The sequence below is a fragment of the Podarcis melisellensis genome, assembly GCF_964234715.1.
Source record: "Podarcis melisellensis genome assembly, chromosome: 14".
In the NCBI taxonomy this organism is placed as follows: Eukaryota; Metazoa; Chordata; class Lepidosauria; order Squamata; family Lacertidae; genus Podarcis; species Podarcis melisellensis.
The window spans coordinates 23,317,996-23,335,498 of NC_138546.1; the positions used below are offsets into that span (position 1 = coordinate 23,317,996).

Below are 17,503 nucleotides of genomic sequence, written 5' to 3' on the forward strand. Positions count from 1 at the left end.
TGAAATTGAAAGGGGGGGGGGAGACGACAGGTGGCACAAATCTCCTTAATAAATAAAATAAGCCAAATGGCTTTCTGAGTGGATGCAAGAGAACCTCTCACAGCCATGGTTGGAACTGCACCTGCCTCCCTGCAAGAGGTCTGAGAGAACAGCTCCACCTCTTGGCTCAAAGAGTTCTGCCTCCAAATCGAGCGCAAAAACCACAAGGGACAGATGTGAAACTGCATCAGCAAAGAGGCTGTGGTGGTGATGCTTGGCTGAAGCACTCTGGGGGCTCCTCCAGCTCTCCCTGTTATTGAGCATGCAGACTGGTTTGCTTGCATGGAGATTAGACTGTCTAGCCTTAATGAACATTTATTGTGATTTGTTTATGGGACGGCTACAGAAAAACAAGTATCTGTCCTGCATGGCAAACATAAGAGCCCTGCAGTACCAGATCAGGCCAGCGATCGGTCCATCTTGTCCAACATCCTGTTTTCACAGGGACTATATAGATGCCCCAGGGGAAAGCAAGCAGGCCCAGAGCACAACAGCAGCAAGACCCCGCTCCCCTGCATTCTGCAGCAACTGGTGTTTAGAAGCATCTTTCCTCCAACAGTGGTTGGGGAATCCATCCCAATTTGCTTGCAGGGTGTTTACATATCTTCCCATTCGTCATTTGTTCATCCTGCACTTTGCAATGCATTTCCCTAACACCTCCCAAACTGCAAAAAGTATTTGTTTTTTCAGTGTGGATTTGTCAACCAGGCTGTCTAATTAACTTAAATAGCACAAACCTACATCTTTCCCCAGAATGTGCTTGAATCTCTCCTAAAAATAGTGAGTCTGGAGACAATATCTCTCTCTCTCTCTCTCTCTCTCTCTCTCTCTCTCTCTCTCTCTCTCTCACACACACACACACACACACACACACACACACACACACACTTGCTGCTTATTGTCCCAGAGTAAGAGCCCAAATGAATCCATAATGGGATATTGACTCTATTTCTATAACAGCATCTAGCTTGGGTGGCTACCAGTTTGGGAATAGAACAAAATGGGACAACCCCCAAAAAACAGGGTAGCGGTTTTTGAATATTTGGGTGGGTGATATCCACAAGTTACGGTATCTATCATTAGACTAGTTTGAAAACTAAAATAAAACGAAAAAGCCCAAACCAAAAGCAACATAGCTTGACAAGGACCTATCTCCTCAGGGACTTAAATATTCCATAGGGTAGCCCTCACCAACCTGATGCCCTCCAGAAGTTTTGGATTACAACTCCCATTAGCCCCAGCTCTGGGGGTTTGTTCCTTTAAGTTCATTTTCAAATGAAATGTTTTCTTTTTACCTCTCTCTATATTTACTGTATGTCACTAATTAGAAATGAAAAGAATCATTTAATAATAGCAAAAAAGATAGCTCATACTACTAATGGACTTATTAGACATTTAGACCAGTCGTATTTTTGGACATGGTCATGTTTAAATAAATAGGTGAACAAACAAGATCCCAACAAAAGCAGTATATAAATAATCTTATATAAAATAAAAACATTTTCTTTAATGTCATTTTTTTCTAGCCAACATCAGAATAGGAACCTGGAAAAGATATCCCAAAATCAACCCCCATGTCTATTTAGCACAAACACTGGCATACAGAGGACCACTTCTTTAAAAAAATACTTTATTATTACCATCGTCTTCGTCATCCACATTACAGAAGCAATCTGTTCTGTACAAAAAAAAACCCAAACAGCAATGCAACTTGGAGATCCCCAACCAAACCAGATCCACCAGTGACTGAGATCACGCCTTCTGGGAGGGGCAACACCTGTCAGTCACTGGAGCAATACCAGAGCAGCAGAATCCACAGCAGGGGGAGAGAAATGGGGACATTTTATCCAGAAGGCAGCCTGAGACATGAATTTAGGAGAAATGAGTGAGGTGAGCAGCCCAAGCAGGGTGAGTGATCAAAGCAGGTGGAATTGATAGAGAGGCAGAAGAAGCATCAGGCAGAAAGCACAAAAGGAGAGGGGCTGATTTTCAGATAACAAGGAGGTTTTACCAGCTGATTCTCTGCCTCTGAATGGAAGGAGGAAGGAGGAAGGGGGGGCAATAGAACTTTTCAGAAATCTTCAAATCAAAACAAACTCAACCCCAGGGAGGCTCCAGAGCAACAGCAGGGGGCGTTCAAGATGCACCCATCACAACTGGTCCAAGACGAGCAGGTGCCAAAGACCCACCAGCATTTCAGATTAAAAAAAAACAGGCAGCTTTTGGCTGTTTGTTCTATTGCGCTGAGAACCTGGAACCAGGCCAAGAGCCGGGCATTTTTTAAAAGCCACATTCATATGAAACCCAAGCCGGCTTGCTTTGTTCCAAAGCGGCCTGTTTGGAAGCTCTGCTGCCTGGCCATGACTAGCAAAGGATGCAGGGATGCAATGGCATGGAGGCTCACTTTGGGGGGCCCAGAAGGAAAGGTTTCCTGCTGGGAACACGTCAGGTCTTTTCACAGACCCACCAGAGAACCTCCAATGTTTCCTTTTGGCTGCAAAAGTAGGCAAGACTCCTTCCCGCCCCTCTAGCACATCTTCCTTCCAATCTGGGGAGCTCCAGATGTTTTGAACTATGAATCCCACCAGCCCCAGCCAGAAGGTTAGGGAGGTTGTGGTCCAACAACATCAGGTTGGGAGAGTCTGCCTTAGAGGTCGTGAAGGCGAAGGGATGAGTTTCTGCAGGGACTCTTTGCAAAAGGTTGGGCCGTGGCTTAGCCATACTTAGAGCTGGCCCACTGAAATCATTTAAGCTGGTGATAACTCAAATCCCATTGATCTCAACGGCTCTGTTCTATATGGGGCTAAGGATCCAGCCCAATAACAGCTGTTGTGGTAAACAGAGGGGTTTCCTCTCATGCAGACAGAAAGAGATAGAGAGGAAGGGAGGAAGGGAGTTCACAGCTAATGATGATGTTCCTAACTTTTGCTGACTTGGGATTGTGTTATTTAGGCTAGATGTTGGCAACTGACACCTCCAAACCTAACCTGCCTACTCTCACTACTGCACCATACTACCAGTGTGAAGTCACCCATGAGGCTGAAAGGATCAATGGAAGGAGAAGAAGCCACATCAGCAGACTTGGGGGAGGGGGCATATGAAGGATGACTGATGCTTCGGCTCACCCCCCCCCTTCAGGACTGCCTCTTCAAATAGGCATTTTGGTAAAGTTTGCCCCCCCCCAATGTCACCCACTCCCCCAGGAGAAAGAACTCCACTATCCTGGTTAGAGCTGCTCCAAACGCTTCCTTTTGATTCCACGTCCCCCCCAGTGGAAATAGGAGATTTGCAAGGTGGATGAAGAATTCCTGAAGCAAATATGGCAGCCAATATGGAGGCATCAGGATGTCGTTGAAGACTCCAAATCCCTCCATCCTCAATGCCTGGGACTTATGGAGAGAGTCCAACCACATCTGAAGGGCACCACTACATTGGCTATCCAAGATCTGGTGATTTCCATGGGGCAGCATTGCAGGGGGTTAGTCATTCCAGGAGGGAGGAGAGCTGAAGGTGGAAGGATAGCTAAGAGAGCATTTAAAAGGAAGGAAAAGAAAGTGAGGCAGGGGCTGTTGAGCAAGCGGCCACCAGCCTACTGCCAACCCCTAATACGTACCCCCCGAGATTGAGATGTCATGACATGGCATAGTGCCATTCCCAGGGGAAGGGGGGCAGTGTGGTGTAAAACAGCAGCCACCGGGCCTCTGGCAGAACTTAAAGCAGCAGGAATTAAAAAGAAGAAGGAAAGTGTCATTTTGCATAGGGAGGGGAGACCACGTCACTGTCCACCACTTACAGCAGTGAAAAGTAAAAGGAAGAGGGGGGAAATGGGGAAGCTGCTACTCCCACTGCTTTTCCCAGTGGGGTGGGGGGCTGGGGCGTTTTGGCTCAGCCCTAATTCCATCTTTCAAGGGGGTGGGAGAAGGAAGCCTGGTGGAGACTGGCTGTAAAGAGCCTCCAAACTCTGCCCACTGAGCCTCTGCTTTGATGGCCAAAGGGCAAGGCACAAGACCCCTCTCCTCTGGCCTGCACACTCCTTCCAAGTTAAAAGACAACACAACAGTGGAGCAACTGAATCGGACACCCACTTCTGGGCTGGCGATGGGGTGGGGGCGCCCCGCTAAAGGGTCTTGGGCCGGGCGTTGAGGCGGATGACTTCCCTGAAGTCCCGGACAAACTCGCGCAACCGGTCCAGGTAGGGGTTGACGTTCTCCTCCATCCATTCCTCCACCGTGTCTGGGAAGTAGATGCTCTCCATGCGGGAGCGGAAGCTCTGGACGAAGTTCTCCCAGTCCTCGTGGACTCTGGGGTGGGTGGGGAGGAAGAGCCCAAGAGGGTCAGGAAGGAAGGACGGTGGCGTGGAATGCCCCCCCCCCCCGGAACATGTGGCACAACGCTCAAAGGCTTGGCAAGGGAAAGGCACCGGCTGGCCTCTCCAGTTAAGGATTTCCAATACCAGGAAGAGTGTGGATGGGGAGGTACCCCCTCCCCAGACGCCATGGATAGATGCTGCTGCCCCCCAGACAAAGGAGAGGGCTGAGCTAGATGGGCAAATGGGTCATCTTCACATGTTCAGTCCACTCAGCGTCTAAATGGCAGGCCTCTGTGTATGAGAGAGCTTCTTTGACTGATACGTTAACTCTCGATTGCTTGAGACTTTCTAGGCTATATCCCTGTATTAATACAGATCATCAAAAAGCAATTCAGAATTGATTGCTTTGGCTCTGGGTAGCATTGCTTTTACAGCGTTAAGACTTAGTGCTCTTCCTTCTCCCTTTCTGGATAGCCACTAGGGCTGGGTGAGATATATATATTTCCTGGCAATATATAGTGAATCATGATGCATGTGTGTGCTGTACAAAAATCACAATGTGGGAATGACCGTGAAGCCAGCCAATGCTTCTACATAGTTCCATCCTTATTTCAGACATTGTTATATATCAATATATTGTGATATTTAGCTGGTGATATATCACAAAGTTGAAAACCTATCACCCAGCCCTAATAGCCATGGTAAGAAACTACCTTTGGAGCAGCATTTATGTGTGTTTTATGTAAAATGACTACAGAAGACAATGCTCAGTGCATTATCTAGCATCCTCTATATAAAGTTTATTGTGAAAAATTACGAAGTTCAGCTGCAAAAAAACAACCTTTTGCCAAACATCTGCCCTCTCGAAGATTTGGACCAGCATCCAAACCACCTGCACCAGTTGGGGCTGATGGGAGTTGTAGTCAAAGACATTTGGAGGGCACCAGGTTGGCAAAGGCTGACCTAGAATGCAATGTCCCTTCCTGTCTGTTTGCAATGGCAAATGACCATGTACTCATAAAACACACACAACTTCCCCAGCTGGTACTCAATAGTTAGGAATGGCAAAGGAATTTGACTCAGTTCTTCCTAATTCTCACTTTCTGTAACTATATGCAGACAGAAGCATGACCATCCTATGCAATGTTTGCTTCTCTGAATTTAGCAATGTCAAGTAACATGTACATGTAACATGTACAAAAGTCAAGTAACATGTACAAAAATGTGCATGTACTAACTAGGGTGAAGTGTGCATAAAAAGGCATATAATTACTGAAAATAACATACAAAAATGTATTAAGCGTATTTTAGATGAAATTTGCACCGAAACACTGGTGGATTTTCATGGGGACATTAAAAGAAAAAGAATTTGTGAACTGATGTGGAAACTGGACCTAGATAAATGAGAGAAACTGTGATTGACAGATTTGCCTGTTTCTAGTCAAGAGAGGTCTCAGTTTATATAGTGTGATGACTAGTGTTGGACTAGGACCTGGAAGAGACCAGGGTTCAAATCTACATTCAGCCATGAGGCCTTCTAAGTGACCTTCGGACTGTCACTCACTCTTAGCCTAAACTACCTCACAGGTTTGTTGTGAGGACTAAAATGGGGAGGCAGGGAAAGCACATATGCCACCTTGAGCTCTCAGAGGAAAAGGGAGGATATAAATGCAGTAAGTAAATAAATAAATAAATAAATAAATAGAGGACTGAGCCCCCACCCCCTTGCCTTCCCACCCCACCCCTCAATCACTTGCAGGGTGTGTGTGTGCTCACTCACTTCAGAACTTTGCTACCGAAGCTCTCCAGGTTACGAGGGTTTCCAAACTGGTGCTTCCGATGGTAAGGACTGAACCATCCCTTGACAGAGCTGTCGTGCACAGGGAGAGAAGAAAGAAAGAGAAACCCCATTAAGCAGCCAAACGAAGACCGACCAGGCAATTGCATCAAAACACTCAAAGCTACGATAGCTCAGTTGGCTAGAGAGTGGTGCCAATAATGCCAAAGCTATAGTTTCGATCCCCATAAGGAACAGCTGCATATTCCAACGTTGCAGGGAGTTGGACTAGATTATCCTCAAGGTCCCGTCCAACTGTGTGATTCTATGACTCAGGCAATGAAACTTCCATGACTCCTGACTCAGCAGCATCAATAGTGGGGGACAATGTAAAAATGCATCTTTTAAACAGCAGCCAAAATTCCCTTTTTACCTGTCCAATTCAGTTTATCCCCATATGAGGAAGGGAGTGTTTTCAAGATGGCGGGTGTCTTTACCTAACACTAATTATTCTGTGGGTGAGAAATGTGGGTTGCTGATGCATTAAGGCTAAAAGCAAAACAGGGGAAGTGCCACAGCTTAGCGGCAGAGCAACTGCCAATGGTACGGAGCTAGACTGACCAATTGGTCAGACTAAGGCAGTTTCCTTGTCTAATTTTCTGCAGTCCCTGGAAGCATAATTAAAGCAGTGGGTCCACATGGCTATTGAGGTGCTTCCAGACAAAGGGCTCAGCAAAGGGGGGACGACGACCAAGGCCAAAATTTGACACACACACTCAGTCTTAGTACTGCCTTCCCAAAGGTACACAAGATGCTGGGCTTTGGGAAGGAGGCACGAAGCTCTGGCAACATCCTAAAGTTCTCCCCACCTCCTTCCCAAATCTGGGAAAACACTAACTAGGCTTTGGGAATGTGCCTCACCTACCAGCTTTGGGAAGGCACTGTGAGGGTTGGGGTGGTGGTCAGATGTTGCTGAGGGCCAACAAAAAGGCTTCAAGGGCCACATGCAGCCCTTGAGACACACATTGGACCACCCTGGTCTGCACTTAAGAGTATACACCACCATCTCTCTAGGGACATGGGTGGCGCTAAGGGTTAAACCAGAGCCTAGGACTTGCCGATCAGAAGGTTGGCGGTTCGAATCCCCACAACGGGGTGAGCTCCCATTGCTCGGTCCCTGCTCCTGCCAACCTAGCAGTTCGAAAGCACGTCCAAGTGCAAGTAGATAAATAGGTACCGCACCGGCGGGAAGGTAAATGGCGTTTCCGTGCACTGCTCTGGTTTGCCAGAAGCGGCTTAGTCATGCTGACCACATGACCCGGAAGCTGTACGCCGGCTCCCTTGGCCAATAAAGCGAGATGAGCACCGCAACCCCAGAGTCGGCCATGACTGGACCTAATGGTCAGGGGTCCCTTTACATCTCTCTATGTTCTGCTCACAAAGAGGGTGAGACAGAGTGTTGCAACACCCCCCTTCTGACACACACACCCCCCTCTCTTGACAGGTGCTTCTCACCACCATTTTAGCACCCTCCTTGTGTGCATGTGGCTACTGACTCAGAGTCTGCACACATGCATTAGTTGCGCTATTCCACCAAAGCACACTTGCACAGCTCCCAAAACAATGTCTATCCATTTATCTTAGCCAGTTGCATTATCCAGTTTGTTTTGCTGACCTATATTCTAAAGGAGGTTGAGTTTGAAGCTTTGCATCTTTGAACCTGAAAGCTGCACTGCTACCCTCTTCTCACCTTTGGGGATGCTTGATTTGCAACTCTTCCCTGAACTTCTATCCTGATCTTTGTTGCCCAGCTTTTCCTGCAGCTTAGTGGCTCAACTTAAAATTTCCTGTTGTCCTCTGGCTGGAAGGCTAGCAAAACAGTTTCAGATCATCTTCTGTTGACTCTGGCCAATGTCTAAAGAAGGCCTGCAATCCAGGGCAAGAAGGGTCTCAGCCGGCCTTGCATATAAACATTCCCGGGGATCGGACTGCCAGTCCAGACTTTTAATTGTCAGTTTCAGAACTAGAATGTTATTACATTGTAATTGTGCTATTGATATGTATAAATAGGTACGACTTAAAAAGCAAAGCAAACAGCAGTGTGTGAAGGCTGAGACAGCTTGTTCCAGGAAAGGAACTGATTGTTTTAAAGGTTTGTTTGCTTCCTTTTATATTTAGAACAGGAGCTCTGGGTAACACAGGCTCTGCTTCCTCTCTTCCCTCAACCCAGCAGGATATTCCACAGCTCCTGCTGTGTCCTACACACCCTAAAATCGCATCCAGAGGATTAAATCATAGAATTATAGAACTGCATAGTTGGAAGGGACCTCAAGGGGCATCTAGTCCAATCCCTTGCAACGCAGGACTCCTAGCTCCAGAATCCCTGACAGATGACCATCCAACCACTGTCAAAACAGCTCTTACAGTCAAAAAGCTCTCCCTATTGTTTAGTCAGCATCTTCTTTTTTGCCATTTAAATCCACTGGTTCACGTCCTACCCTCCAGAGCAGCAGAAAGCAAGCTTATAATAACAATAATTTATTATTTATACCCCGCCCATCTGGCTGGGTTTACCCAGCCACTCTGGGCAGCTTCCAACAAAGTATTAAAATACAGTAAGGTGTTAAACATTGAACGCTTCCCTAAAGAGGGCTGCCTTCAGATGTCTTCTAAAAGTCCGGTAGTTGTTCTTCTCATTGACATCTGATGGGAGGACGTTCCACAGGGCGGGTGCCTCTACTAAGAAGACCCTCTGCCTGGTTCCCTGTAACTTGGCTTCTCGCAGTGAGGGAACCGCCAGAAGGCCCTTGCCGCTAGACCTCAGTGTCCGGGCAGAACGATGGGGGAGGAGACGCTCCTTCAGATGTACTGGACCGAGGCCATTTAGGGCTTTAAAGGTCAGCACCAACAGTTTGAATTGTGCTCGGAAACATACTGGGAGTCAATGCTCCATCTTCCATGGACAGCCCTTTAGATATCTGAAGATGGCTGTGATATCACCTCTCGGTCTTCTCTCCTCCAGGCAAAACATCCCCAATTCCCTCAACTGTTCCACATAAACAAGGCTTGGTTTCCAGATCCTTGAGCATCTCGGTCGCCCTGCTCTGCACACAGTTCCTGCTTGTCAATATCCTTCTTAAACTGTGGTGCCCAGAACTGGACACAGCACTCCAGGTGGGGTCTGACCAAGGCAGAATAGAGTGGGACTATTACTTTCCTTATCTGCAGCTCTTTTTATTTAAGAGGCCATGCAGGTATGCAGCAGCCATAAGGGAAAGTAATTAATTAGGGCGAGCCTTAAAATTAAAGCTAAAAACAGTTAAGAATGTAAGATGCCTGTTCAACGTTCCCATATTTCTTCTAATACATCACAGAAATGTTGGAGGGGTCGTGGGAACAAAGGGCCTCCCCCCCCCCCCAATCCATGGTGTGAATACCCACAAGGTTGCTTCATTCCACAATGGAACTTATCAGGAGATATAAAAGTTTATTTAAACACACATTCAAATTTCCCTCCATTTATCCCTAACGAAATATACAAACTACGAAGACATTTTGCCAAAAGGATCTTTTGACATGGGTGCTGGCAGCTGCCAGGAACTCTACAGCACAACAGTGGAAATCATTTTTAAAACCTGACTATATCATTAAGAGTACAAAAATATCTTGAATTTAGTTATTGCAGAAGAAATGCCACATATGTTCTGGGTCTCTAAGGGACGGAGAGATCCTGATCACTTCTATTCCATATGGTGGGATTTTATTTTATTTAGTTAAGTTTCAGGGTTACAGGTTTCTCTCCCGACGCTGTCTAAAGAAATACGACTGCCTTTATTTTAGACTGGGTGTTATTATTTAACATGTTTAGGTTTCGAATAACCTGCCTTTAGCTGGAGTTATTATGGATTTTTGTTCTTGTTTATTTGTCTCTGTGTTTCCATAGTAATTTGAAAATGAATAAAAATTATTTTTTAAAAAATAATAATGTTAAGAATAGTCCTGCTGGATGAAGTGCCAGCTCATTTAGTCCCAGAGGCCAATGAGATGCCTCTTTGGGGAAACCCACAAGCAAGTCCTGAGCACAGCAGCCCTTTCCCCTCCTGCAATTCCTGGTACCTGGTATTGTGAAGCATCCTGCCTCCACTAGTGGAGGTAGAAAACAGCCATTGTGGCTAGTAGCCACGGATAGCTGCTTTATCCCCCATGAGCACACACTGCTGTGATTTTGAGCAAATGTTGTGTTCTTCCGTTCTCCCCATTTTCCAACCACCTTCTCCTGCTGTCAGCTCCCTCCGCATCCTGCTTCAGTAAACAAGAATCCTGGACAGCAGACAGATTTCCTAGTTTTTGTTGTCAACTCGGGAGCACCAATGAACATCCACCTCGTTTGCATAGCTGTCAACTTACAGGTTTGAAAATAAGGGACCAGCGGCCTCGAAAATAAGGGATCAGCAGCCAAAATAAGGGATCAACAATTACTTTGATAAAATACATATTTTGTTGCGTGCAAATGCCTTTAGATACCTATTAGGTCCATAAATTACCATATAGCATATATTCAACACACAAAAAGCAACAATTTGTTGTTGACAAAGGACAGCTGGACATAGAAAGGGGCCCATTACCTTCAGTAGCTTATTTAAGGGACATCATCAATAAGGGACAGCAGCAGGACATGGCGCTGGGATAAGAGACTGTCCCACCAAATAAGGGATCCTTGACAGCTATGCTCATTTGTAAGGCGGGATAGAACACAGGTTGGCTATGGGACAATTCCAATAAGGTCGTTTGTGGAGGTAAGGAATACTATATCGTGTCATCCCAAAAGGTTTTCTGTCCCCAAACTACTTGCAACACAGGCGCTGCTACCTCCCACCCACCCACCCTTTCCATTTAGACCAGCACCCTTTGGGGGTGGGCAAATTTAAGGGAAAAGCTGCCTTGCATCACAGCCTCCCTGTACATTTAAAGTGCTTGGTTTCTTCCAATGAATCTTGGGAACTGCAGTTTGATAAGGGTGTTGTGAGGGGTAAAGTACAGTTCCCAGGATTCTTTGGGGGAAAGTCCTATGCTTTACATGTGCTTTCCACCACCTACTTAAACATTATTTTCTTTGTTTAAGCAAAGCGATCCTGGCAAAAGTTACATGTGTCTTAATCCATTTTTAGATTATTGTTGCTTGTTGTTGGTTGCAATGCTTTTTAAATACCTGCTTTTTAGACTGTCATTCGTTGATTATTTTAATGCTTTCTTTTATGTAAGCTATTTTGAAGCTTTATTATAATCAAGGGGCATGTAGATTTTGTTAAATAGACGCGTTTAGATTTATTTATTATTTTATGGCGGTGGAAGGAACCTTGGTTTCATCCTGACATGCACACACACATGGCTGCAGAGCCTCCCTGCCACCATTCCAGATCTCCTTACCTCTCTTCTTCCAGGACTTTGATAACGGAGTCTCTTAGCTGCCCTGTGACCTGTTCCACCATACGGTAGATATCAGAACCTGGAAATGCCCCATTGCCATCACTAATGAAAAACACAGGAAGGGCAGGGGAGAGAAATGTTGAAGCACCACAGATGCTGAGTTAGATGTGTACAAATGGCTGCCAGCTCGCCCCCAGCTAAATCGGTACACACTTGCTCACCTAAGAACACTAGAAGAGCCTGCTGGAGCAAACCAGTGGCCCATCCAGTCCAACATCCTGTTCTCATCGTGGCCAACCAGATGCTTCAGTGGGAAACCAGCAAGCAGGATTCAAGCACAGGAGCATTCTCCCCTCCTCTGGTTTCCAGCAAATTGTATTCATAAGCATTGCTGCCTTCAAATGTGGATGCAGAGTATAGCAATCTTGGCTGCTAGCCGTTAATTGTCTCTGCCTGCATGAATTTGTCCAATCTTCTTTTAAAGCTGTGCCAGATTTAGGAAATGATGATGATGATGATGATGAATAGTAAGACCTATATTTACTGTATATGGGTACCTCCCAAAAACATCCATTTTAAAAGCAACTGTACCAAAATACATTATTGTGAAAATAAGAAAATAAGAAATATTTTTGAGCAGGGAATTGGTCCCTGCTCAAAGTGCCATATTACCAAAGTCCACCCCTGTTTAAAGCCATCTAGGTTAACAACCATCACTGCCTCCTGTGGGAGTGAGTTCCACAGTTTAACTACATGCTGTGTGGAGAAGTCCTTCCTTTGACCTGGCCTGAATCTTCCAACATTCAGCTTCACTGGCTATTCACAAGTAGCCCAGCGACTGCTTGGTACAAGAATGACCACTCAACCACTCGAAAACTGCCCCCACCCAATCACCAGGTGACACCCCTGCCCCATTCAACCCCCTACACACCATATGCTCTTCTCCAACTGCATGTTCTCGAAGCCAAGCATGGACAGAACCTTCTTCTTGGTAGCTTCTGTAAATCCCCCTGTGGCAAGAGAATTTGGGGTGCGGGAGAGGGGATGTGTTAGTGGATATTTTGCCCAGCTGAGTTTCCATTGAAGCAAGTGCTTCCATGCAGAGCAACTTGGGGTTCTAAACTGGGTGATGTGAATGGGAAATTTAAGCTGCTAGTCCTTTGTGACTTGTGGGCAAGAAAGAAGACTATGCTGCTCCACTGCTGGTCCAAGACTAGCTGATTGGCACTAAGATTAAAGGCAAAGGCAGGAGTGAGAAACACTTAATACATTGCAATCAAATCTTACACAGGGGTTTGGTGCCAAGGGTTCTGCATATACCCAAAAATAGCAAATACCCCAAACGTTGGAGGTGCCCACACAGCTAATAAGTGAGGGGAAAGAGAGAGAATCACCCATACTTCCAGAGCCTTGCCTAGCAAGCAAGGCAGAGAGCTTAAAAGCTCTTTTGTGCCAGATACGCGGGTGGCGCTGTGGGTTAAACCACAGAGCCTAGGACTTGCCGATCAGAAGTTCGGTGGTTCGAATCCCCGTGACGGGGTGAGCTCCCGTTGCTCAGTCCCTGCTCCTGCCAACCTAGCAGTTTGAAAGCACGTCAAAGTGCAAGTAGATAAATAGGTACTGCTCCGGCAGGAAGGTAAACAGCGTTTCCGTGCTCTGCTCTGGTTCGCCAGAAGCGGCTTAGTCATGCTGGCCACATGACCCGGAAGCTGGACGCTGGCTCCCTAGGCCAATAAAGCGAGATGAGCACCGCAACCCCAGAGTCGGCCACGACTGGACCTAATGGTCAGGGGTCCCTTTACCTTTACCTTTACCCCCAAGCAGACCTCATGCAAAAAGAGCTGTTAAGTTCTCTGCCTTGCTTGGGAGGAAAGGCCCGCTCAGTGCACTGGCTCTGGAGCGCTAGAGATGCTTGTGCAAGATCTCGCAGGAACTCAGATGACCCTGTGAGATCTCGCAAGAGCTGGCATGCTGACTGGGACTTACCCCTGCCCCCCCCCCACTCCAAGCAAGGGAGAGAGCTGAAAAGCTCTTTCTCAGCCAAATAAACCCAACCCGTTGCTTAGATTTAATCTGCGCAATTTCGGCCAGTCTGCCTTCAACCGTGCGCGGTTGAAATCGCGCAAGTTAAATGCGCATGAGATGTGACTGCAGCACTTATACTCCACCCATCGTCCTGCCTTTCCTACAGACACCCCTCCCACTGCACAGCTCCCCAGCCAGGTCCCCTCACCATTCACCAAAGTCTGCAGACACACAGCCAGCGAAGGGATCCCCACAGGCAGGAGCTCACACAGAGCTGAATAGTGATCATACCTGCAAAGGGAGAGGAGAGAGGCCAGTCGATACCTTTTGGGTGGGAGCCCCACAACCCTCCTGGTGCCACATTTCATTGGGAGTCCACAGAAAGCTCACAGAAACAACAGCCTCTATTTCCTTTGGTAGCTCAGGATTCTCTGAGGCGGGTTGTAGTTCAGTGGTAGAGTACCTGCCTTGCATGCCCAGATGAAGTCCCTGACATCTCCAGGTAGGGCTGGGAAAGACCCCCACCTGGAAACCTGTTGCCAGTCAGTGTAGGCAATACCGAGGGTCTGACTTGGTACAAGGCACCTCTTGTGTTATTATTTAAGCCAGTCCTATATTCGGAACAATGGAGACTGGAATCCTACTGTATTTTAAAGGGAAGGACTATAGGGAAGTGGTAGAGCAACTGCTTTGCAAGCAGAAGTGGTGCTGACAATGGTGAAGTTGCAGGTTCCATCCCCTAAGGGGATTGGACTAGATTTGCAGGGGGTGGACTAGATTACAGTGGTACCTCGGGTTACAAACGCTTCAGGTTACAGTCTCGGCTAAGCCAGAAATAGTACCTCAGGTTAAGAACTTACTTCAGGATGAGAACAGAAATGGTGCTCTGGCGGCGCGGCGGCAGCAGGAGGCCCCATTAGCTAAAGTGGTGCTTTAGGTTAAGAACAGTTTCAGGTTAAAAACGGACCTCCGGAACGAATTAAGTACTTAACCCGAGGTACCACTGTATACTCAGAGTCCCTTCCAGCTCTATGATACTCTAAGAAAGCCATTCTATAAGAAGGTGCCGGATTCAATACCTGGAAACTTCCAGTAGGGCTGGAAGAGAAACCCTGAAGGTCTGGCTCAGTAGGAAGCAGCTCCCTGTTGGAATAAACAACTTGCCTCTGAACATGAACAGAGTGCCTTCCCTTCCCCACTAAATAGCAATACAGTGGTACCTCAGGTTAAGTACTTAATTCATTCCGGAGGTCTGTTCTTAACCTGAAGCACCACTTTAGCTAATGGGGCCTCCTGCTGCTGCTGCGCTGCTAGAGCACGATTTCTGTTCTCATCCTGAAGCAAAGTTATTAACATGAGGTACTATTTCTGGGTTAGCGGAGTCTGTAACCTGAAGCGTATGTAACCCGAGGTACCACTGTACATAGGCCCTGGATCTGGGGGATTAGAGTTATTAGTGAAGCGGGGTTGATTGTTAAACCACTTGGAATTGTAGTTCTGCGAAGGGAATTAGCGGGGTCTCCCATCTACTTTCAGCACCCTTAACAAACTACAGCTCCCAGAATCCTTTGGGGGAAGCCATGGCTGTTTGAAGTTATATCATAAAATCATAGAATCGCAGAACTGAAGAACTGGAAGGGACCATGAGGGTAATCTAGTCTAACCCCCTGCAATGCAGGAATACTTTGCCCAACGTGGGGCTCAAACCCACAACCCTGAGATTAAGAGTCTCATGCTCTACCAACAAAGCTTTAAATGTGTGCTGCAAATGTTGACCTATCATGGTTCAAGGATGTATTCCAGCAAAGCAAAAGCACTCAAGGAGGGCCAGTGGAGGAAGACAGGTGAGAGAGAGGCTGTGTCCCACAGACAGGGTGTGGCCCAGGAAGAGTCAAGAGGGCCAGACACAGATGCCTGGAGGGCTAGAGGTCCCTCCCACCCCATGGCGGAGCTCCCTCCCTGGACTTGCCTTTGCCACCCGGTGAGGACGATGCCCTGGAACCGGATGGAGGGCGTCTTCGACATGGACTGGATGACCTTCAGCCACCTCAGGTGATTCTGCAGGTGGTTGTTTAAGGGTGTCCAAGCCTGAGCGGGGCCCGTTGTGCCCTTGAAGGCACTGGCGAACCAGATGGTCTTGAAGCCACACTCTGCATACTTGGCAATGTATTTTCCTAGGAGACAGGGGAGAAGACAGATGAGGAAGGATCGCCCTGGATGGACAGAGGACATTGACGGGTTAGGTCTGCTGTGCCATCTTTCAGTGCCAGGGAAAGACTTACCTCCCTCCACCCCAGCCTTGATCAAAAATCATAGAATTGTAGGGTTAGAAGGGATCATGAGGGTCATCTATTCCAAACACTTGCAATGCAGGAATTCTTTGCCCAATGTAGGGCTCAAATAAGAGCCTGAGAATAAGAGTCTCATGCTCTACCAGCTGGGCTATCGATTGAGGGAGCTGATTTTGTTCTATTGCTAGCATGCTGCCATGGCTTTTATTTTGGGGGACGGGAGGGTGTTTGTATGTTTATTCATTACATTTATATTCCACTTTTCCTCCTGGGAGCTCACAGTGGCATACAGACTTCCCCATTTTACAATCGTGTGAGGCAAGTTAGTGACTGGCCCAAGATCACCCAGGGAGCTTCATGGCAATGTGGGGGTTTGAACCCTCGTCTCCCAGGTCCTTGTCCAACACTCTAACCGCTACACCACGCTGACTCTCATATGTGATATATATGTATAAGAATTGTACATGTTCTACAAAAACATCCTGGTGTCCCCACTCCTTTATTCCCTGACAATCTTTCCATACCTGAAGGGATCGCCTCCTCCAAGACCAGCCCCCAACTATCTGAAGTGAGATAGGTTATAGCAGGGAGAGGGCCTTTTTGATGGTGGCTCCCTGGCTGTGAAATTCTCTTCCTGGGAAGGTTCGTCTAACACCTGGTTTCTTTACCCCGCCTTTTAATTCTAAATTTATCTGCCAATTTCGCCAGTTTCTTTTGTTGCTTTCCCTCTTGTATTTTAATGTTCCATTTGTAAGCTGCCATGAAAAGTTTTTTTTTTAAAATAGAAAGGCAAGATATAGATTATTTAATAAAAATGAACAAATAACCCCCACAAACCTATTTGCTGCGTATCAAAGTCCGGGGCGTAAAACCACAATACAGGAGAAGCGTGTTTGGCAATGCCAGAGTCTGAAAAGATTTAAATCGACAAACAAAATGAGAAGCTGGAGAGGAGGTGCTGCTGCTCCCACTCTAGATTCAACAACCTCAGCAACAAGACATTAAGGACTAGAGCCTTGCAGCCAAAGATTTGGCTGGCTGTTTCACATCAGCTCATGAACTTCCTTCTTCCACAGCTTTGTGGCCCCAGGACACATGTACATCTCCTCTCTGCCCACTCTCGCTTCCCATCTCCCTTCTCTCCCCTCTATCCTGCTGCTCTTCACTGCTATCCTCAGACCCACATCCCTAATTTCCTAAGCCTCATCCCTTGTGCCCAGATTTTTACTGCAGCAATGTTGAAGGACTCAAAACTCCCATAATCCTTGACCAGTAGTCATGCTGGCTAGGGCTGATGGGAGCTGCAGTCCAGAAAGGCCTAGATGGTTCACACATAATGCTAAACCACAGTTCAAACAAACCAAGGTTTGTGTCCAACAAGAAACTAAGGTTTATTGGCAGTAAACAAACCATAGTTAAGCTGCTGGGCAGGATTCATATGTGGTGTTAAGCCATGGTTTAATAAGCCAAATTTTATTAACAACTTAGAACTGGGCTAATAAACAATTGAAATAAAGGCAACTCAGCTGATCGCTGCTAGAGACACAACCACCATCGCAAAAAACCATTGTGTATCCAGTTGTAGGTTTTAAATAGAAGATTTTTCTGTTCCAAGGTAATATCTAAGTATCCATT

General features: G+C 46.7%; 1 protein-coding gene across 6 annotated transcripts in view; it reads right to left on the reverse strand.

Moving 5' to 3' along the window:
* Positions 1 to 1,652: 1,652 nt before the first annotated feature.
* The window catches only part of LOC309357065 (hexosaminidase D-like), a 41,765-nt gene continuing 25,914 nt past the window's right edge, over positions 1,653 to 17,503 (reverse strand). For 4 of the 6 annotated variants that reach the window (XM_081888989.1, XM_081888988.1, XM_081888987.1 and 1 more), the window contains 7 exons: positions 16,706 to 16,777; positions 15,547 to 15,751; positions 13,786 to 13,868; positions 12,484 to 12,562; positions 11,553 to 11,654; positions 6,129 to 6,218; positions 1,653 to 4,340 (listed from right to left, as the gene is read on the reverse strand). In XM_081888989.1, coding sequence (XP_081745115.1) covers positions 4,157 to 4,340; positions 6,129 to 6,218; positions 11,553 to 11,654; positions 12,484 to 12,562; positions 13,786 to 13,868; positions 15,547 to 15,751; positions 16,706 to 16,777 — 815 coding nt within the window. In that variant the 3' untranslated portion in view covers positions 1,653 to 4,156. Of the gene's footprint in view, positions 4,341 to 6,123; positions 6,219 to 11,552; positions 11,655 to 12,483; positions 12,563 to 13,785; positions 13,869 to 15,546; positions 15,752 to 16,705; positions 16,778 to 17,503 lie in introns of those variants that run through there. The other 2 variants (XM_081888986.1, XM_081888991.1) reach the window with 2 other exon arrangements.